The sequence below is a fragment of the Xenopus laevis genome, chromosome 9_10L (genome assembly GCF_017654675.1).
Source record: "Xenopus laevis strain J_2021 chromosome 9_10L, Xenopus_laevis_v10.1, whole genome shotgun sequence".
NCBI classification, from domain to species: Eukaryota; Metazoa; Chordata; class Amphibia; order Anura; family Pipidae; genus Xenopus; species Xenopus laevis.
The window spans coordinates 111796124-111818971 of record NC_054387.1 but is presented as its reverse complement, the minus strand read 5'-3'; the positions used below and the strand labels follow the sequence as shown (position 1 = coordinate 111818971).

Here is a 22848-nt window from a genome sequence, read left to right as displayed (position 1 = left end):
GCCAGCCCTTCTTTTCACTGTGACGCTTGGTCAGCCTTCTTCTCAGTCCAACACTTGGTCAGACCCTCTTTTCAGTCCAACACTTGGCAAGCCCTTCTTTTCAATATGACACTTGGTCAGCCCTTCTTCTCAGTCCAACACTTGGTCAGCCCCTCTTTCAGTCCAACACTTGGTCAGCCCTTCTTTTCAATATGACACTTGGTCAGCCCTTCTTCTCAGTCCAACACTTGGTCAGCCCCTCTTTCAGTCCAACACTTGGTCAGCCCCTGTTTTCAGTCCAACACTTTGTCAGACCTTGTTTTCACTCCAACACTTGGTCAGCCCCTCTTTTCAGTCCAACACTTGACCAGACCCTCTTTTCAGTCCAGCACTAGGCCAGCCCCTCTTTTCAATCAAATACTTGGTCAGTCCCTCTTTTCAGTCCACAACTTGGTCGGTCTGTCATTTCAGTCCAACACTTAACCAGCCATTCTTTTCAGTCCACCACTAGGTCAGCCCTTCTTTTGAGTCCAACACTTGATCAGACCTTCTTTTCAGTCCACACTTGGTCAGCCACTCTTTTCAGTCCAACATTTGGGGAGGCCCGTTTTGTACTCCAACACTTCCTCAGCCACCCCTTTACACTCCAACAATTGGACAACCCCTCATTGTACAACAAATGGTGCCTGTTTGTTGTGCCTCTCCAGCTCTGCCCCTTTCTGACTCAACAGGGGTTGGGGTATGCAACGGTGTAACAACTGCTACTACCACTATATTTTTTGTTTTAAAGAACCAAAGAAATGGCACATTTGTTTTTTAAGGAGAATACTGTATTCATAGATAAGCCAATGTTCTTGTGCTCTTTCCTTCTATCTAGCTGAGCAGTAGCTGTGCCTAGTTTCTTGTAGGCCTATGGCCTATTGTGATGCACAGAACAGCATTGCTCTTACAGATTATAAGGTTTCCAGTGCAGAAGAAGACTCATTCAGATAACAATAGCACATTGATTTAAAGTATCTGAAAGCCTTCAAGGTCAAGAAAACACACACATATATATATATATATATATATATATAGATACAAATAATTTAACAAAACACACCTGGGGCAACATGTACTTGATACACATTTCTGTACTCAAACACAGGCTCTAGTACTTCTGTGACTCATGATAAATATGGAACAGTATTTGGTGCTTAAGTATTACAGTCACTTCATGCAATCTGTCACCACTGTCAAGTTTAGAGAAAGGGGATGATGGGCCTGACCTTGCCTTGTACTCAGTCGTCAATAGATCAGGGCTGATGTGGTTGTTCCTGTCATGTACATGACAATTGTTTGTTCTTATAAATTCATATTATTCATTCTTCTTTTCATTCTTTCTGGATCTCCTCCAACGTTAGAATCTGGGTTGCAGGATGATTATAGATAGCAGGCCTTATTTACCATTGCTTCATGTACAATTGAAAGAGCAGTAAGAGTTGCAGAATTGTGCCTCATGCATGGAGTACTTGCAATCACGACAATAGACTGTGCAGGCAGCGCTTTAAAATTCTAGTGCAAATTGGCAAGGCCATATGCATGCATCCCCTACCCATCCACTAACCTATTTGTAATTCGAGTATTCAGGCTATGGAGAAATAGCAGGTGCAAGCCATAACAGTACCCTACTTGAGGTTGTTTCTGCTGAATGAGGCAATATTAGGTATTAGAGGCATGAAGACAATGTCATCATTATCTTATATAAATTACATTTTCAATCATTTTTTTTCAGTTTGCAAAAGTAATTCTGTTCTTTACATGCACTCCTGGTTCTAGCTAGCTTTCTGCAACATTGCTTTAGGAGTCAGAACAAGGAGTCATTCCTTTTTCTAATTAATATATATGGAGAAAAGTTTCTTAGAGTTGCATTTTATTCATTTTACGCTAGTAGTAAGAGTTTCAAATAGCGTGCACTCACCCACTTGTGTCCACGGGTCCTAATCCACACCAGTGCTACAACATATTAAGCGTCCCCGGATCCAGACGTATTATTCATTTTACGCTAAACAGCTTTGAGTGGAGATCTCAGGGCTCATTTGCTCCTTATTATTTGCACCTTATTATTTGCAAATATATATATAACACAGGCAACGGAGTGTTCTTTTAAATGAGCAATTCTATATAAGATGGTTACAATGTTGCCATAGAGTTAATTGTGTTACATATTATGTTGTGTTTATTCTTTTTTGCTACTGTGGCACTTTTGGGAAGGAATCATTTAAAAGTGCATATGGGTAACTTGTTAACCTCTATGGATTATATACTATAACTTCAGTGTTATGTTTAATGATAGTCGCTTATTTTATGACGTTGTATGTACGTAACAATTGCTGTTTTCCCGCCAGTACTTGAATTTAAGCAACTTTCACTGTTTGTTAAGGTACTTTGAGAAAGGCCCTGGAAGGGCCGAAACGTCAGTCCATAGTTCTTTAATAAATTTTTATTTACTCCTGTGAGTGCTGATCTTCTGTTTAGATATATATATCATCATTAAAAACATAATTTTGTCATCATTGGTTCTAAGGAGTTAATCCATAAGGATTTCTTAATAAAAACTCAAATTTGGCATGTTCACATGACCTACAATAAAAATTAACTGGCTTAGGGGTATAGAAAATAAGAAGTAAACACATTTTTCTGCTCTACTGCTCGTCATTAAAAAGCACTGAAACACACCCAAAATCCTCAGAGACAGGCAAAATCAAGGCACAGCAAAGAGGATGATCAATGATTGGCGAGAGATGTAAAGGGGTGTGGCTTTGGCGTGGTTAGAGTGTTGCTGGGATCAGTTGGACCTGTAATATAGAACCTTAAAGGGGTTGTTTGCCTTTGAGTTAATTGATGTAGAGAATGATATTCTGAGATAATTTGCAACTGGCATTCATTTTTTTATTATTTGTGGCTTGTGAGTTATTTAGCTTTTTATTCAGCAGCTCTCTCGATTTTGCAATTTCAGTAATCTGGTTGCTAAGGTTCAAATTGCCCTAGCAACCATGTATTGATTTCAATAAGAGACTGGAATATGAATAGGAGAGGCCTGAATAGAAAGCTAAGTAATACACAGCAACAGTAACAATAAATGTGTAGCTTTACAGAGCTTTTTTTTTTTAGATGGGGGTCAGTGACCCCCCATTTGAAAGCTGAGAAGAGTCAGGAAAAAAGGCAAATAATTCAAGAACTATAAAAAAAGACCAATTGAAATGTTGCTTAGAATTAGCCATTCTATAACATACTAAAAGTTAAATTAAAGGTAAACCACCCCTTTAAAGTTGGCAACTCTGCAGTGAAGTTAAAGGGATACTGTCATGGGAAAAAAAGAATTTTCAAAACACATCAGTTAATAGAGCTGTTCCAGCAGAATTCTGTAATGAAATCTGTTTCTCAAAAGAGCACATTTAATTTTGAAATCTGACATGGGGCTAGACATCTTGTCAGTTCCTCAGCTACCCCCAGTCATGTGCTCTGATAAACTTCAGTCACTCTTTACTGCTGTACTGCAAGTTGGAGCAATATAGTCCCCTCCCCCCCCTCCCCAGCAGTCTAACAACAGAACAATAGGAAGGTAACAAGATAGCATCTCCCTAACACAAGATAACAGTTGCATGGTAGATATAAGAACAGCACTCACAGTGGCAGAACTACCGGGGGAGCAGGGGGTGCGAGCGGGCCAGGGCCCGCACCCCCTCAGGGCCCCCCACGCGCCACAAAAATTTCGCACTGAGGGGGGCCCGGCTGCGCTTCATGCACCAGGGCCAGCCCCTCTCTAGTTACGTTACTGAGCACTCAATAGTAAAATCCAGGTCCCACTGCGACACAATCAGTTACATTGAGTAGGAGAAACAATAGCCTGCCAAAAAGCAGTTCCATCCTAAAGAATTGACACGTATGTCTTGGTGGCAGCACATCAGTAGAGAACATGGAGGCATATCTCCCACCTTTCCCTTTTTATAATGACTTGGTATTTGTGGGTCTAAAAAGGGTCCTTTGCTTGCTCAGAAGTTGGGAGAAGCTTAGGGTGGATGGTGGCCATGATTAGGTGTAACTGGGCGTGGCTTTGATGGGTCAGATTTGTGAATATATTCTGCATTGTTTAGACAAGGGCAATTCACCTTCATTAGCAAAACTGTAATAACTGAAAAAAACACAGAAATATGTTCAAACTTTCATAACCTGCCAAATTTTGTAAAATAAACATGGTAATTAGGGGGTGTGACCACTAAAATGTGGCAACACAGCAACTTTTTTGTCCCTCTTTTTATTTCCAAAATGTTGGGAGGTATACTAACGTTTGAATCTTTTTTTAACCACCAACATAAGAACGCAATTATATGGCAATAACGATTTTGCAGGCATTGGCGCAGGACAGTGAGTTAATTTCTATTTCTGCATGGCAAATTAAAGGCAGGCCCAAACCACTTGTGACTCATTACACAACACTTACAAAGTTGAAGCTGAAACAGATACAGTCCCTGTTAAGCCATTAAAGCTGCAGGTAGTGTCAGGCCAGCGGGCACAGGCTCTTTGCAGATGGCTGGCAGTTTTGGCAGGGAGTATAAAATTCCCATATCTAGGGAAGGTTAAATTCGGGAGATTTCTCTGCACACTGCACTGTGGCTCCTGCTTATGATAATTACATTTTCTTTTTAATGAGCTATTTCTCTTTTCTTTTCTTTTTTTAATTTTCTTATGGACGCATCTGTACTGGACAGATCTGGCAAACAGAGAGGCAGTTATTGACCGACTAATCAGAAAACTGTAGGGAACAGGATTAAAGCTTTACAGAAAAATCCCTTGGCAATGGTGGACTGTTAAAATGGAATTCATGCCGCGAGATCCATAATTGCTGGAAAACAGGTGTTTTACTTGCATTGCTTAGTTCTGCAATGACTCAGCCAATGGGTTCTGTCATCTCACGATAAAATCTTTGTCGGCCCCAGTGCAATCTATCTATGTTTGCAGGGCCAAGCAGGCAGCTCCCCTTTGTTTTCCTGGCAAATTGGTCTTGTTAGTTGATGGTCAATTTGTACGATCTTTCAGAGAAAATCGTGGTCTCACGATGAGGATCGGATCTTTTCAAAATCTCAACATCTATGGCCAGCTTTACACTGGGCATATTAGCAAGTGACCTCTCCCCGCTTGCTGAAAATGTTTTGTAGCTTATAAAGAGAAGACTCATAGGAGAGGAAGATGATTGAAACGAGTGTGGGATTCACCTCCACAAATATGAGCTAGGATTGTACAAGATTGTATAAAAATATAAAAATACACAAAATATAAAAATGGACTTGAGCTGGTTCCCCTTAAAAAGAAGGATGGTCTCTGCTGGAGTTACAGTTAAAGGAGAACTAAACCCTAAAAATGAATGTGGCTAAAAATGCCATATTTTATATACTGAACTTATTGCACCAGCCTAAAGTTTCAGCTTGTCAATAGCAGCAATGATCCAGGACTTCAAACTTGTCACAGGGGGTCACCATCTTGGAAAGTGTCTGTGACACTCACATGCTCAGTGGGCTCTGAGCAGCTGCTGAGAAGCTAAGCTTAGGGGTCGTCACTAATTATCAAGCAGAAAATGAGGTTGGTCTGTAATATAAGCTGATGCTACAGGGCTGATTATTAAATTCTGTTATCAGTTCACCAGGTCTAAGATGGCGAAGGAAACTCTGACGAAAGAGGTAACGTAATGTAAAATTTGCACTTTAGTGAAGTTGCGCCTGATCGAAAATGCGCCTGGAGAAAGGCCGCAAAACTGCATCTCTTTTGCTAGTGAATTGTCCTCTATGCCTGTTAGTAAATTGGAGATCTCCCTGCGAATGGGATTTCTGATGAATATTCGCTAGCAACGGCCACTTCTGCAGCTTTGACTTCAATGGCACCATGATGCTAGCTGGGTTTTAACTACATTTATTGCGGTAAATTTCCATTGAGAATCAGTGCAATGCTCAGGGAAAACAGAAAAACTTCCTTCCCCAGAATCCATCACTTCACCATGGAACAAGATGAGGGAGGGGCTGTAGGGAAATGGTCCCTGGGAGCCAGAGGCAGACTATCATGGTTTCCTCTCAATCTGAGGAATCTTATCATGTAAATTCTTAAAAATATATTTATTTTTAACGCCTCAGTAATATTTGTGCACCTTTTTTTTACCATATTACTGAATATAAAAAAAATAGGGATACTTTATACATTTGAAGAAAAATGTATTTTCATGCTATTTAATAATATGCATTTGTTAATTTTATACAGGGGGTACAGTATTTTACTCTTTATTAATAAATGATGCATTGTGCCACTAGGTGGAGCATGCAACTGAAACAAAAAAAAATCCTTGGAAAATGGCATTGCTGCAAAGGCTCCAGCCATCATTGAAACCAGCCTTCCTGGCATTCTTACAGTATGTGCCACAGATTGAATTTTATCTCAATGCCTTTATTCGGGATGTAAAAGGTTCTGTGCCTACAAATAACCAGGCTACTGGGGAAGTTACCAATCTCGTCTACTTGTGCATTCAAATTTGAGTTTCCCTTTTGTAGAACTTTGTATTTCAGTTTTTATTGTCACAATCTTGTCTTTTGGGCAATTAATAGACCATGATCAGTGCTAAGGCATGCCAGACCATGTTGAGAATAATGCTGAAACCCACCCATGTGGAATCTGTCTGTGCAAAAATGACATATGTCCTCCCACCACTTACTTCCACTATTCTACAGACTCGCTGGCACTTCATAACGTTCCAACCCACAGATCAGTTGACGCCCCTGGGTGCAGAGAGCGGATTGCAGCCACTTTGATAAGACGAGAGCTTAGATCAGAGACACATGGCGGACAAAATCCATTTGCTCTTTAAAATAACCACTTCCACATCAAACCCCGGCTCCCATAGCACTGACTCCTTTTTATCTCATCTTTACAGCCAGCTAGCTGTGAATGTCATCTTGAAATAGAGCATTTGTTTCCTCCTCCTTGATTCTTAGAGGGTTAATGTATCAATCTATCTAATCTATAAATCTATATGGACGTTCCTGAGTTAAATACATGTGGACCTGTTCCCATTGGTGGAGTTGAAGATTTTAGGAGGCTCGGCACCCCCAAAAAGAGGTCAGGTTCTATGTACAGGCATGGAACCTGTTATCCAGAATGCTCAGGACCTGAAGTTTTCTGGATAATGGATCTTTACATAATTTGGATATTTATATAATTTGGCTCTTTGCCTTAAGTCTACTAAAAAAACATGTAAACATTAAATAAAACTAATAGGATGGTTCTGCATTCAATAATGATTAATTATACATTAATTAGGATCAAGTACAAGGTACTGCTTTATTATTACAGAGAAAAAGGAAATCATTTTAAAAGAATTTGGATTATTTTCATAAAATGGAGTCTATGGGAGACTATAACAAAAAAAGCGGGATAGCAATGAGGCTGTGATCACAGAATTCATACAGACAAAGACAAAGGGGCAAATTTACTAAAGGGTGAAGTGACTATCGCCAGCGTGATGTCATTTCGGAACTTCGCCAATTTACTAACGGGCAATGGCATAAATTCGCTAGCGAAGGAGATAGACTCTAGCGCTACTTCGCACTCTAACGCCAGACGAATTTTCGCTCTGGCGAATAGATGTAAATACTCAAATTTTCTAAGACACGAATTTTACTGAACGTTACCTCTTGCACCAGACTTGCCTTAGACCAGGCAAAGTGCAAAAGAGTAGATAGGAGTTCCTCAAAAAAAAGGTGAACATTTTTCTAAGTCCCAAAAAACGCTGGTGACTTTTTCTTTTTACAGGGTGATAGGCTGCAAAAGAGCGTTAATTTTTTTATGGGTTCCCTCCTTCCCCCCTACATTTCTTATGGCACATAAACTATACAGTGGGCTCATGTGTAGGGCATTATAACAACTTTATTTTATTTTATTAAGGTTCCCTGGGCTTATGTAATGTAATGTAGTTACTGCAACATATACCTGTATGTCCATTGTACTTTAACTTCACGCCGTATGCTAATTAGGCATCGCTAATGTAACTTTCGAACTGCTTATCGTGTTATCGCTAGTGCAACTTCGCAAGTGTTCGGAACCCTGGACGCAACTTCGGATTTTCGTGAATTAGCATTGTCCTGGAGAATCTACACCTGGCGAAGTGTTGCGATGTCAGCGAAGCCGTCGCTGGCGCAATTTCGGAGGTAAGTAAATTTGCCCCCATAAGTCATCTGCACTCAACCCATTATCAATATATTAAGGACGTTGAGATATTGAGTCTATGGGAGCCCGCATTTCTGTAATTCAGAGCTTTCTGGATAACGGGTTCCCGGATAACGGATTCCATACCTGATGTTGTTCAGGGCTCCAGTGGAAAGTCTTTTATTGGCAGCCTCTCTTAAAGGCGAATTCAACTCTAAAGTTAAAAAAACCCTAACCCCCTATCCTACATAGATCCACCTCCCGCCTTCCCCCAGCCTAAGTTTTACCTCGGGCAAATGCCCCTAACGTTTTATTTTACCCCTGGTACAGATTCAGGCATCAGAGTTCACAGGCACCATCTTCAGCCGCTTCGGTAATCTTCGGAATGATACTGGCGCTTCAGCAATTTTCGTGAGTTTTGGCGCATGCGCAGTTGTCGCAAAACAGAAAATTGCTCCAACTGCACATACGCCACCAAATCCCAAAGATTTCCGAAGGGAAGAAGATGGCGCCCATGAACCCCGAGGGGTAAGTAAAACGTTAGGGGTATTTGCCTGGGGTAACACTTAGGCTGGGGAGAGGAGGGAGGGGGGTCTATGTAGGGGTAGGGGTTTTTTAACTTTAGGGTTGGATTCTCCTTTAAGCCAGTGCTACTTTGTTGCAGTCGGCAGCAGGTCTGTGCACCCAAGTCACTGAACTGGTAAGAACTGACTGCAGCAGCTTCTGTTTCATTGGAAATTCTCCAGTCTACTGTAATGCTAAATAAAAATAAAAAGACTTTGCAGTGAGATTGTCTGCAGGGTTCTGTATTGGGGAAATGCCCGCCAGGAGATATAATAAAGAAAGATAAAGGTATGATAATCACATTATATTGAAAAAAAGGAATTATGCCATTTTTTTGTCTGACCTTTTTATTTTTGGCCTGCATCATATTCTTAGACATCAGCATCAAACTGTACACCAAACGGGATGACGCAAATGCTCCCATCTAAAAAAGATCTTTAGAGATTTAGAGAAATTTCCCTGTGAAATGAATCCAAAAGCTTTTAACCCTTTGGGCACAGGGCGGAGGTGGGGGGGGCATGCTGAACAACCAATGACAGCAGAATCCCTTTTCCTCCCTTGGTACTGCGGTGTTCAGCCAGTAAAATATAAAGCAATATTTGGTCTCAGTGCTGATTCCCAGATTCACATGGATATGAAGAGGATACGCTATAGTAGCAGGCTGACAGCTTGCCTTATTAAAGAAGCGGTGTCACTTTAGCAAGGGGAGGGCGGCACAGAGAGAGCGCCAGGAAAGCAGAGCACAGACCAATATCTTTTCTTTAATTCATTCTTCGCTGCAGCTCTCAGCGTGGAAAGGCTCATCCGGGAGAGGCAGAAAGAACCGACATTCCCAATGATCTCCCTGACTCTTCCAGGTTACCAGTCAAGCTCTGATTTAAGGACATTACAGGTAAACTCACGTCTGGGATTTCCACTTGAAAGATGGAATTCCAGGCTGATTTGGAAGAGGATATTGATATTCAAGATAACAGTTCCCAAATATTTCGCAACTTTTCCATGTCTGGTAAGTCTGAATTGTTAATGCATTTTATTCATCCGTTCTGCATTTTCATTTTATTTCGTATATAACCAACCCTTAAAGTAATAACGATAAAGTAGCGGTGACTAGTACTGGGGTGCTAGCTTTTTCTCTCTCTTATAAAAATGTATTTATATATATATATATATATATATATATATATATATATATATATATATATATATAACTATGTATATTCATATAAACAAGGTCATATAATATATATATTTTATAATAACAGACTGACAATGGAGCAGATGTTTTATTATACCAAAGGGATTGTCAGAAGTGCTTAAGTCCATTTTTACAGTATAATGTACAGTTCCTTTTCATCCTAAGCAAATCTAATTCTGCGTGAATATGTATGAATACCTATACACCTGCTCATACTGTATATATCCAGCGTCAGTATGTATGTATCCATATGCAGAGCTGGTTTAGGGTAGTGTAGAAAGAGGGCTCCTGCCCGGGGTTCCTATCAGACAGACTCCTCATGGAGGAGGTTATCAGAGGATGCTGGGAGTTGTAGTGTAGTGTAAAGACTGGAGTATTCAGGTATGTAAATACCCCTCATCGTCTCTAAAATCAGCCCCGTTGGTATGTGCAGGTGCAATACTGCCTTGGGTCTTGAGCCTCTGCAATGTTTAATGAGGAGAGTGACGCAAGTTTAAGATACAGTATGGAAATCAAACCTCAGCAGAATTAGCTGACAGATAGCACTGACAGTCCCAGACAGTAAAATTTGGATATTATTTAACAGCTTATGTTTTTACTGGAGGACATTTCTCTGTGCCTTGTTATCAGGGCTCATTAAGTGCTGCTCTTGTCATTCTTTCAGTACCTGTGTGTTGTGATGAAATGTCACCTAATAACAGAGTTGCCCATAACACAGAGCTTCCTAATGACATATAGCTGCCCAATAACATATAACCACCCAGTAACACAGAGATAAAAAATTACATAGCGCTCCCAATAACATAGAACAGGGGTGTCCAAAAGCTAGATCGGGTTCTACCAGTAGATCTTTAGTTGGTGATCAGTAGATCTCAAGACAATGTCAACAAACTACTTGACTAAATGACCCTTCTCTTTTATTCTTTTCATTCAGATATTTATTCAATTAAGGTTACATAAGAAATAGTTGTTTTTTACATATAGCAATATAAATTCTCTTATAAATCAATATAATGATATAGTAAGTAATATTTTCCATGGAACACAATGCTAACAGTGATATTATGGATGTAGATCATAATGGGACAACATCACTAAAAGTAGACTTCACATTAGTAGAGTGTGGGCACTCCTGATGTAGAACTATCCAACAACATGTACCTACCTCCCAAATAACATAGAGTTACCCATTGATATAGTACTACATAGAGCTGCCTGATAACATAGAACTACCAAATAACATAGAGCTGCCTGATAACATAGAACTACCAAATAACATAGAGCTGCCCAATAATATAGTAGACTATAACATGTCATAGAGCGTCCCAATAACATATAGCTACCTGATAAAATATAGCTGCCCAATAACATAGAACTACTAAATAACACAGAGGAACACATTAATATAGAACTATTCAATAACATAGAGCTTCCCAATAACATAGAGCTACCTGATAAAATATAGCTGCCCAATAACATAGAACTACTAAATAACACAGAGGAACACATTAATATAGAAATATCCAATAACATAGAGCTTCCCAATAACATAGAGCTGCCTGATAAAATATAGCTGCCCAATAACATAGAACTACTAAATAACACAGAGGAACACATTAATATAGAACTATCCAATAACATAGAGCTTCCCAATAACATAGAGCTGCCTGATAAAATATAGCTGCCCAATAACATAGAACTACTAAATAACACAGAGGAACACATTAATATAGAACTATCCAATAACATAGAGCTTCCCAATAACATAGAGCTGCCTGATAACATAGAACTACCAAATAAAACTGAACTACCCAATGACACAGACCTTCACCATACAGCTGCCCAATAACGTAAAACTACCCAATAACATATAGCTGCCCAATAATACTGTATATAACATATAGATACCAAATATCATGCATTACCCAATAGCATTGAGCCACTCTTGAACATGGAGCTGCCCAATAACATAGCGTTTCCCATAACATAAAGCTGCCCAATAACATTTAGCTAGGGGCCCCCTGATTATATAGAAGTAGACATCAGCATATACTGTAGCTACCCAATACCATATACTGTACCAGGGGTGTCCAAAAGCTAGATCGGGATCTACCAGTAGATCTTTAGTTGGTGATCAGTAGATCTCAAGACTCTGTCAACAAGCAGCTTGTCTATATCACCCTCCTGAATGCTTTTTATTAAGATATTTTTCTGTTAAGATTACATACGAAATAATTGATTCTTAAATGTAGCAATATAAATTCTCTCATAAATCAATATAATATAAAGAAATCTTTTCCATGGAACAGAATGCTAACAGTGACATTATGGATGTAGATCATAATGGGACAACATCACTAGAAGAAGACCCTGCATTAGTAAAGTATTGGCACTCCTGCCATATTCTGTAGCTGCCCCATAGCATAGAGCTACCCAATAATATATAGCTGCTTAAAGGACCAGTAACATTAAACAACAAAATTCAAAAATGAGTTTCTGCTTAAAGGGCATGTAAAGTCTAAAATAGAATAAGGCTAGAAATGCTGTATTTTGTATACTAAATATAAACATGAACTTACTGCACCACAAGCCTAATCAAACAAATAATTTATGCTTTCAAATTTGGCTACAGGGGGTTACCATCTTGTAACTTTGTTAAACATCTTTGCAAGACTAAGACTGTGCACATGCTCAGTGTGGTCTGGGCTGCTTAGGGATCGTCATAAACAAAGCTGCTTGAGTTCTGCATGACTGGGAAGTAAGGCGGGGGCTCCCCCTGCTGTTCATAAGTATGATTGTTTCCCTGCTCAGCAGTTAGGGACCATCTGACAGTTCCTATCCACAGCAGTAAATGAAGGGAGAATTTCACTGCATATAGTCAGGTTTCTTATAAAAATGGTACATATTTTTTAATTAAAGTATATTGGAGATTTTTTTTTGGGATCTTTTTCATTAAAGAAAGTAAAAATGGGATTTTAGTTTTTTGCCTTTACATGCCCTTTAACAAAAAAAAAACACAAAGGCAGTTTTAACTTTTAATTTGCAGAGTTTTAATTAAGAAATTACTTTCCGAGTCTCCGCTTGCGCTCCTCTTCAGAAACGGTGACAGGGCGACGATCCATCGTGCAGCGCTCGATTTCTTCTCCCTGGCTACCTCCTGTAGAAGGCACGGAGGAGTAATTAAGCGCCGTACAATGGATTGTCACCCTGTCGTCATTTCTGAAGAGGAGCGCAAGCAAAGAATCGGTAAGTAATTTCTTAATAAAAACTTTGCTTATTAAAAGTTAAAACTGGTCTTTTAATAACATATGGAAGGAAATGCAGCACATCAGCTACTACAGAAGGGTAAACATGATAGTAGCTTGTAGTTCAGCAACTGGAGGTTGGATACATTTCACTGCAAAAGTGTAAAACGAGTTGGGGAGCAATACAAGCATGGAAAAAGCTCCTGGGGGATGCCAAATAAGAATATGATTGTGACTAGAGTGCTTTAAGCCCCCCACAAATAAATCTTTAGAGGAGACCGGTGCACTGCAATACTCAACCACCCCCACACTTCACGCCCCATGTCTGCCTACTCCCGCCCCATGTCTGCCTACTCCCCGCCCCATGTCTGCCTACTCCCCGCCCCATGTCTGCCTACTCCTGCCCCATGTCTGCCTACTCCTGCCCCATGTCTGCCTACTCCCACCCCATGTCTGCCTACTCCACGCCCCATGTCTGCCTACTCCACGCCCCATGTCTGCCTACTCCCGCCTCATGCCTGCCTACTCCCCGCCCCATGTCTGCCTACTCCACGCCCCATGTCTGCCTACTCCCGCCCCATGTCTGCCTACTCCCGCCCCATGTCTACTACTTGAGGAAAGGCGATTGTGAGCCTGAAACGTCGCTATTGTATTTCTGTCCAAAGAAAAAGCCCTTTTGCAATAAAGGCCTTTTAAGATATTACTAACTTGTGGTGCTGTCTGCTTGCTGATTATATCTACGGAACAGGTGGAAGTGGCCACCAAAGACTTGCGCATCGTCCATTATACCCTATGGGTGAGGGCTGACTTCTAATCCTTTCTTCATTTGGACATGTGACAAACACTAGGAAATCTTGTATGCTGCTCTTCCAGCATTTCTTGGAGAAACACTTGACTTTTGCTCAGTATGCTTTGCATTATACATTTGTTTAAAAAAGTAGTACAGCTGTATGTGAAATTAATGAGTATTATGCCCATGTGTATAAGCTGAGCTAAATAAACTCCTGGTGATTAACTACATAGGGACAGCTGCAGGTGGAATTTTGGGCTCTTGTCCCTGTGAGCCGCTGGATAAATATAGGGTTAGAGCAACCCAAGGACAGCTGCGGAAATTACAAAAATTACTGTATTCTTGTCCTCTCCCCAGCTAGGCATGTACAGTTAACATGATAATGATCACCTTAAAAGGAGATGAGGAAACACAGAGAAAGGAGGGTGATTTGCAGCTCTTATACTCAGTAGTGGGGTTGATTTTGATGCGCTTCTGTCTTTTTTCGACCCAAATTAACTATGTGCTCATCCCAAGATTTTACAGGTTCTTGGCAGAATGTATAAAGTCTATATGACTAAACATCGCCATGCACAAGACCAGTGATCCCCAACCAGTGGCTTATGAGCAACAGGTTGGTCACCAACCCCTTGGATGTTGCTCCCAGTGGCCTTAAAGCAGGTGTTTATTTTTGAATTCCTGGCTTGGAGGCAAGTTTTGGTTGTATAAAAACCAGGTGCTACAAGGACTACCAAATAGCCAATCACAGCCCTTATTCGGCATCCTGAGGAATGTTTTCATGCTTGTGTTTTTCCCCAACTCTTTTTACATTTGAATGTGGGTCACAGGTAAAAAAAAAAGGTTGGGGACCTCTATTTTAGACAAAGTCATCAGCTTATTGGCCCTTGTATTGGGCCAACTGAAGTGCCTGTCCCACCAATATCTGGCTAAAAATTGGCCAATTAGCAAAGGGGAAGATTTTATTTTTACGTCTGACAAGGACCACATCAATGTGTTGATACAGTCCTCATCTGACATCCCAAAAGTGTGGACCCAGATCCACATGTTTGGGACCTGGCCAAAAGAGTGGATCTGGCAGTGTATGGCCAGCAGGCTATCAGTCATTCTGGCAAATGCCTGTTGGGCCGGGGAAGTGGAGTCAAATGGGAGCCGAAGCCAATGGGACTCAAGACGAAGCCAAACCTGAGTCGAAGACGAACGGGACCCAAAGTTGAGCCGAAGCCGAACGGGACCCAAAGCCGAGCCGAAGCTGAATGGGAGCCGAACCCAAGACAAAGCCAACTGGGACCCAAAGCTGAGACAAAGCTGAATGGGAGCTGAATCTGAGCCAAAGCCAAATGGGACCCAAAGCCAAAGCTGAATGGGAGCCAAATCCGAGCCAAAGCCGAATGGAACCCGAAGCTGAGTCGGAGCTGAATGGGAGCCGAATCTAAGCCAAAGCCGAATGGGACCTGAAGCTGAAGCCACTGAAAAGATCTGAAGCAGCTGTGGCCTAGGAGGAAAAAGACTGCCTGCCAAATTTTACTTCTTTTTTACTTTAATAGGGGACCCTGGCACCCAATGTTTTTTTTCTTCATTTTAATTGGGCGACCCTGGCCACCAATGTTTTTTCCCATTTTATTCCCAAAGTTTTTTTTTTTAACTTGTGTGGGGCTTTTTAGTCCCAGTTGGCCCTTATGGCCAGTTTCAAAGGTCAACAGTATGAGGCTGCAGCTAATCCCAATAAAACTAATGGGCATTTTCAGTAGAGATCTGCTTAAAATACGTTCTCACCCTAATTAACTGTGATTTTTTAAAAGAGGACTTGTTTCCAAATAAGACTTACTGTATATTAACATGGGAAGCCTGATGTTGTCCTGCAGCTGAAAGAATGATAGCTTTGTCACTTGCAGTACCCCTTTTTACCTGTTTGGCCATCTCTAGCCACAAGGTAAATCTTTTACAACACTCAGAATGTATTCTCCTCCGGTGTTTAGCATCTGGTGATGAAGATCCCTAGATCCCTAGAAGATGTTGATTTGAATAAGAGACTGGTATGTGGCTAGGAGAGGACCTGGATAGAAAGGTGAATAATTAAAAGCAATAACGATAAATTTGTAGCCATTTGTTTTTTAGATGGGGTCAGTGACCCCCATTTGAAAACTGGAAAGATTCAGAAGAAAAAGGTAAATAATTAAAAGCTATGGAGGCCAATTAAGACATTGCTTAGAATTGACCGTTCTATAACATACTAATGGTTAACTTAAAGGTAAACCAACCCTTTAAGTGGTCCAACCAAATGAGCACATAGAGGATAAGGTTCTAAAGGACAAAACAGAACACCTTCCTGTGCTTGGGATGTTGCCTGATCGTGTGCCCTTTGCACATCCATCCAAAGATGGGCATTCAATTACTCTTCCAATCTTTGTGTAGGAAGCAAAAGAGTGAGATAATTTTGTTTCAAATCATTGAGGTTTTGGGCTGCCCTTTACAGATTTCTTAATTGCATTTATTAGCTGCTAATGTATCATTACCATCTATCACAGGAAGGTAATTACATTGGTTAACAGTGATTTTTAAATGAAGAAATGTCCCTGTTTTATGACATTGCTTTCTTTGATAAATATATATGTCATACCAACCCACTCCCATCTCTCTTTAACCCCTGCCTCCTGCCACCTTCATTTCATCCTTAGACTACTGCTGTATGAATGAAATGAGAGGATTAAGGTGGCCATAGACATTACAATTATGATCTTTCCTTTACAAATACGATCGTTCATTTCAATACACACGTGTATACAGGGAGAAACAATAATTCTACCTGTATCTGATGCAGGTCTGGACTGGGAGTCAAACTAGGCATTCCAAGTACTCAGAGGTCCAAATAGTCCTCCACCAACCCACTAAATAGTGATTGTCTATAGGACCTTACAGCAGCCCCTCTGGCATTTGCCAGAACCCACAGATTGTCAGTCCAGGCCTAATCTGATGATTCAGCACTAACAATGGCCAATGTTTGGGTGCCTTCAAAGGTTTCCTATCAAAAATTTCCAGCTGGCCTGATCCACGAGCCGGCTGATATCCAAGTTTTCTGCCGATATTGGTCCTCTCGCCTCCCACCATTCATAAACGAAATTTTTTTTGTACGATATTATCAATGCTTCTATGGCCACCTTAAGAGACAGCAAAATTGGAATAAATTTTTAGGGTTTTAGCACACGGGCAGATTTAGTCGCCCTGAACTGCCTTCCCCCTGCCTGCCGCCTGCTATAATGACAAAACGCCAATGCACTTGCGGCGCTTCGCTTTCCGAAGTCACCCGAAGTTGCCATACAAGGAAACTTCGGGTGACTTCGGAGCGCCGTGAGTGCATCAGTGCTGGCGTTTTGTCATTATAGCAGGTGGCAGGCAGAGGGAAGGCAGTTCGGGGAGATTGTCGCCCCACAGAAGAGGCGATTAGTTGCCAGGCGACTAAATCTCCCCGAATCTGCCCGTGTGCTTGAACCCTTAAAAGGAGCCCCATGGATGGTAGGAAGAAGGCCTTTACTTTGGATACAATGGGATGCAGTTGATTAACAGTGGGTATCACACAGGAACTGCAGGGAAGAGAAATGAATGAAAAGCAGCATTTTAGCAGGAGATCTGAAGGAGTTGTTATCATTATTTACAGAACGTGTGCCATAGTTGTTAGTCGAGGTGGTGGATGAGATATGGAGGGTGACATATTTAACAAACATTCAGCCGATTAATTGGCCAATGGAGCAATGTTCAGCCAAACATCACACGTCACAAGATGATCTTTTCAACCCAGCGTGTAACTATCACATGTAATTGAGTGTGAATATAATGCTTTTATCTCCATTAATTACTGTGTTTATACTATCTAGTATAATTAAGTCTAAAGCAAGTGGAAACGTCCAGTTGCTTTAGAATAAATTCTACCAGCTACTGTATCAACATTGTTTACATACTCATGTTCTTGTCTTTGCAGATCCAAGCGGCAATGTTACCTATGTCAATGTTATAATGCCGACAGTCTTTGGAGTCATCTGTTTGCTTGGGATCATTGGCAATAGTGTTGTCATATACACCGTCTTCAAGAAGTCCAAATTCAGGTGCAGCAGCAGCGTGCCAGATATATTTATCATTAATCTGTCGGTGGTAGACCTGCTTTTCCTCCTCGGCATGCCCTTTCTAATCCACCAGCTTCTGGGCAATGGAGTTTGGCATTTTGGAGAAACCATGTGCACCCTTATTACTGCTTTAGATACCAACAGCCAGTTTACAAGCACTTACATACTCACTGCCATGTCCATCGATCGTTACCTTGCCACAGTGTACCCATTCACCTCGGCAAAGTATCGGAAGCCACCTATAGCCATTATGGTCATCTGCATTCTCTGGGTGCTGTCACTTCTAAGCATCACCCCCGTTTGGATGTATGCAAGGCTTATCGCTCTGCCTGGAGGGGTTCTGGGATGTGGAATCACACTCCCTAACCCAGAAAGTGACATATACTGGTATACACTGTATCAATTTTTTCTGGCTTTCGCCATTCCATTTGCTGTGATCTCAGTGGCGTACCGCAGAATCCTGTTGAAAATGGCATCCTCGGAAGCCCTGACAGCTCACAGGAGTTCCAGGATAAGGACTAAGAAAGTAACCAGGACAGCAATCGCAATATGCCTGGTTTTCTTCATCTGCTGGGCTCCATTTTACGTTCTTCAGATAATTCAGTTGGTGATGGACCAGCCAACTCTTGCTTTCCATTATGCTTACTGTGTTGCAATTAGCATGGGCTATGCAAACAGTTGTATAAACCCTTTTATCTACATTATCCTGTGCGAGACCTTTAGGCGTAGGTTCATTGTCTCCGTACAACCAGCAGAAGACCATCCAGAGAGCAGGATCCGCATGAAATTCCGAACAGATCCACCCTCTGGGAGTGGACAACCGCTCCTTCAGCTTGTTCCTGTATCAACTGGCAGCTAACCCAATGGTCATGTATGGTCAATCATTTGTATTCATGTTATGAAGTTAATAATTATCTTTTCAACATGTGCATGAGATTGTGGTAGAAAATCCCACCACCACCTGTATTGTGTAGGTCATTGTGCAAGAATGTTTCCTGTCAGTCTTAAAAGATCAGAGCAATGCTGGATATATTAAACCATTCTACTAACTTGGAAGGTGCCCCATGAATTATGAGTGTAGCCATGTGGATGCCTTTATGCGCTGAGACAGAAGATTTATTGTATTTTTTTTTTTCACTGCAATGAGAATGTACAAATTTCTAAAGATCTTTTCTTTTATGGTGCACAATCATGACTTGCATTCTGTAGACTATTTGGGAAAAAAGGCTTCTTACACATTTAATAAATGCAAGGGAATGGCAACCAGCTGAGTGTGTTATGTAACCACTTCCCTTTGTGAGCCCTTTGTCTGCCTACAGTGTCGTCTCCCATTCTGTTTTCTAGTTGTTCACCTCGAAAAGTTTCATGGTTCCCTCAAAATCGAAATCAATAGCGGACTCTTGCTTTTCCAGCAACTGCTCACAAATGAATTTGGTTTATGTAGAAAGAGTGAACTATAAAGAAAAGGGACAGACAATAACAATGAAGAGGAGCAATTGTGCTACAGATTTGGGACCTGTTACTCAGAATACTCAGGACCTGGGGTTTTCCGGATAATGTATCTTTCCGTAATTTGGATCTTCATACCAAGTCTACTAGAACTATCATTAAATAAACCCAATAGGTTGGTTTTGCTTCCAATAAGTATTAATTATATCTTAGTTGGGATCAAGTACAAGCTACTGTTTTATTATTACAAAGAAAAACAAAATCATTCTTAAAAATGTGGATTATCTGGATAAAATGGGGTCTATGGGAGATCCTGTAATTCAGAGCTTTCTGGATAACAGATTTCCAGATAACGGAAACATTGCACATTTTTCAAAAATTTATAGGTATCTATTTCTTTAGCTTGGAAGTACACATGGGGCGAATTTTCACCAGCGTCAGCTTCACACCCATCTCAAACACTTCGCCAGGCGCAAATGCGCTCAGACTACACCAATTCACTAATATGCAGAGTTTCGTCCTGGGTGCCAAACGCTGGTGACTTTTCACTAGCGGTACTTCGTAATGCGAGCATTTGATAGTGAAGATGCGTTCATTTGTGCCTAGCGAAGATTCACTTGGGATCTTGCGCTGAGGTCAATTTGCATACAACGGGAAATTAAAAGTTGTATGGCCGTCTTTATGTTAAATGTTGGTGCAAATGCTTTCAAATTCCACTTTTAAAAACACATGTCCAGGGAACCTTAATAAAGACAATAGAGTTATTATAATGCCCTACACATGTGCCCACTGTAAAATGAATGTTCCTGGTGATAGGGTGCGAATGACCACTAGCAACGGTCAGTTTTGCTAGCAAATTGGCGCCTGTGCCTATTAGTAAATTGCCAAAGACCCTGCGGGTGCTCACGCTGGTGTCAATTTGCTCCTTAGTAAATCTGCCCCATGGTATGCAGAGGTGCAGGTGATAGACAGAATACCCTACAGACCATGTCCAGCCAACAACAGTAGTTGACCAGAGCCAAGGAAATCTGCTTCAAATCTTCAGAATCAGTTTTTTTCTCCTCAACCATCTGCCTGCAGTTGCATTCACAGTTTAATGATGTGTATCATGCAGAAAAGACTGATCAGGCCATTTTTTCACTGATAAAATGACCCCGAATGGGGATTGTCAATGTCAATTATGCATGATAACCTGATATAGAACACTGCAGGGCCATTCTTGATAATATATCTGGTCACAAAACTGCTGAAGTGATCCAGTCATATACAGTAGACAGTAGGCAGGCTTCTTGTCATTTCTAAAGCTGGCCATAGACATGCAGATATATTTGTATGAAATGAGGTACCATATGATCTTCGGACAGTGCGTGGGCTCCAGATAACTTGCCTGACAATTTTTCTTACCACATCAATTGCTCGTTTAGTCGATCGGACAGGTCTGACTTCCAGTCCAGACTGGGCTGGCAGGACACTGGAAAAAAACCTGGTGGGCCTCCATCCCTTGTGGGCCCTGCCGCCCAGATCTGCACCCAGATCCTTCTATTTGCTGGCTACTTTCCGTCAAGAAAAACACAGTGCAGTGGCCCGAAAAACACAGTGTGCCTGCGCACAATCACATGCACGCGGTGGGGAGGCAGCATGGCGATGGGGGGTCCTGGACAGCAGCCCCCCGGTGGGCCCAGGGGCCCCCCAGTCTGACCCAGAGTGACTGTCATTACTTTTCCGGGACATAACCTGGATACGATTGCTGTCTGTCAGTTAATGGCCAGAACGTTGTCTGATTTGGCTTTAATACCTCAATTTAAATCTGAATGTTAGTTTTAGATTAGAATTACAATGGTTTTTGATATGGGAACATTCATCATACAAGGAATAAAATCTGAACGTCTATGGCCATCTTAGAATGTAGAAGTATTAGCTTCACAGAGCAGATGGACAATACTAAGCAGGGGAGCAGGGGTGAATGAATGGAGGGGGCTATTTATTGTCCATATTGTTCTTTCAAGGTGGAACTCCCATGAATTCATGGGAAAAGTGTTTTGCACATACTCATAAGCATAAAACATCAAGTGAAAGTGTTTTTCCCTTTATAACGGGAAATTAACGGGAAATTAACAGGAAATTAACACTCAGCGAGTTGTGTAAAAAAAAAAAGGCGAATTTATCCGAAACTGCTCTTTGCTCAGTGTGTCAGGGTAAGTGAATGAGCCCTATATACAACTTATTGTGAAGTAAAAGGCTATCAAATGTCATTTTCCTTTCCATTTAAAAGAAATCTATAAATATATATATATTTACAGTATATACAATATATACACAAATCTTGCAATTCTATATTTTAATTCACCTTGATCCCCGAGAGTAAATTCTGTCTGATTTCAAAAATATACAGCCACAAATACTACCTTGTGGACTTACATAGTTACATAGTTACATAGTTAAATTGGGTTGAAAAAAGACAGGCCATCAAGTTCAACCCCTCCAAATGAAAACCCAGCATCCATACATACACACACCCTCCCTACTTTTAATTAAATTCTATATACCCATACCTATACTAACTATAGAGCTTAGTATCACAATAGCCTTTGATATTATGTCTGTCCAAGAAATCATCCAAGCCATTCTTATAGTCATTAACTGAATCAGCATCACAACATCACCCGGCAGTGCATTCCACAACCTCACTGTCCTGACTGTGAAGAACCCCCTACGTTACTTCAAATGAAAGTTATTTTCTTCTAGTCTAAAGGGGTGGCCTCTGGTACGGTGATCCACTTTATGGGTAAAAAGGTCCCCTGCTATTTGTCTATAATGTCCTCTAATGTACTTGTAAAGTGTAATCATGTCCCCTCGCAAGCACCTTTTTTCCAGAGAAAACAACCCCAACCTTGACAGTCTACCCTCTTAATTTAAGTTTTCCATCCCTCTAACCAATTTAGTTGCACTTAGTCTCTGCACTCTCTCCAGCTCATTTATATCCCTCTTAAGGACTGGAGTCCAAAACTGAACTGCATACTCCAGATGAGGCCTTACCAGGGACCTATAAAGAGACATAATTATGTTTTCATCCCTTGAGTTAATGCCCTTTTTTATGCAAGACAGAACTTTATTTGCTTTAGTAGCCACAGAATGACACTGCCCAGAATTAGACAACTTGTTATCTACAAAAACCCCTAGATCCTTCATTTAAGGAAACTCCCAACACACTGCCATTTAGTGTGTAACTTGCATTTATATTATTTTTGCCAAAGTGCATAACCTGCATTTATCAACATTGAACCT

General features: G+C 40.9%; 1 protein-coding gene across 1 annotated transcript; it reads left to right on the top strand.

Annotated features, from left to right (window-relative positions):
* Window positions 1-9347: 9347 nt before the first annotated feature.
* Window positions 9348-19377, top strand: mchr1.2.L (melanin-concentrating hormone receptor 1, gene 2 L homeolog). Its single transcript, XM_018237061.2, has 2 exons — window positions 9348-9775; window positions 17973-19377. The coding sequence occupies exons 1-2, from the start codon at window positions 9694-9696 to the stop codon at window positions 18971-18973; spliced, it is 1083 nt and encodes a 360-aa protein (XP_018092550.1). The 5' UTR covers window positions 9348-9693; the 3' UTR covers window positions 18974-19377.
* Window positions 19378-22848: the final 3471 nt, after the last annotated feature.

What these genes read in the sequence shown, in the direction of transcription:
- mchr1.2.L (XM_018237061.2), top strand. Translation starts at nt 9,694, where the DNA reads ATGGAATTCCAGGCTGATTTGGAAGAGGATATTGATATTCAAGATAAC. An exon ending in TCGCAACTTTTCCATGTCTG is followed by an intron (nt 9,776 to 17,972) that starts GTAAGTCTGAAT and finishes TTGTCTTTGCAG; the next exon opens with ATCCAAGCGGCAATGTTACC.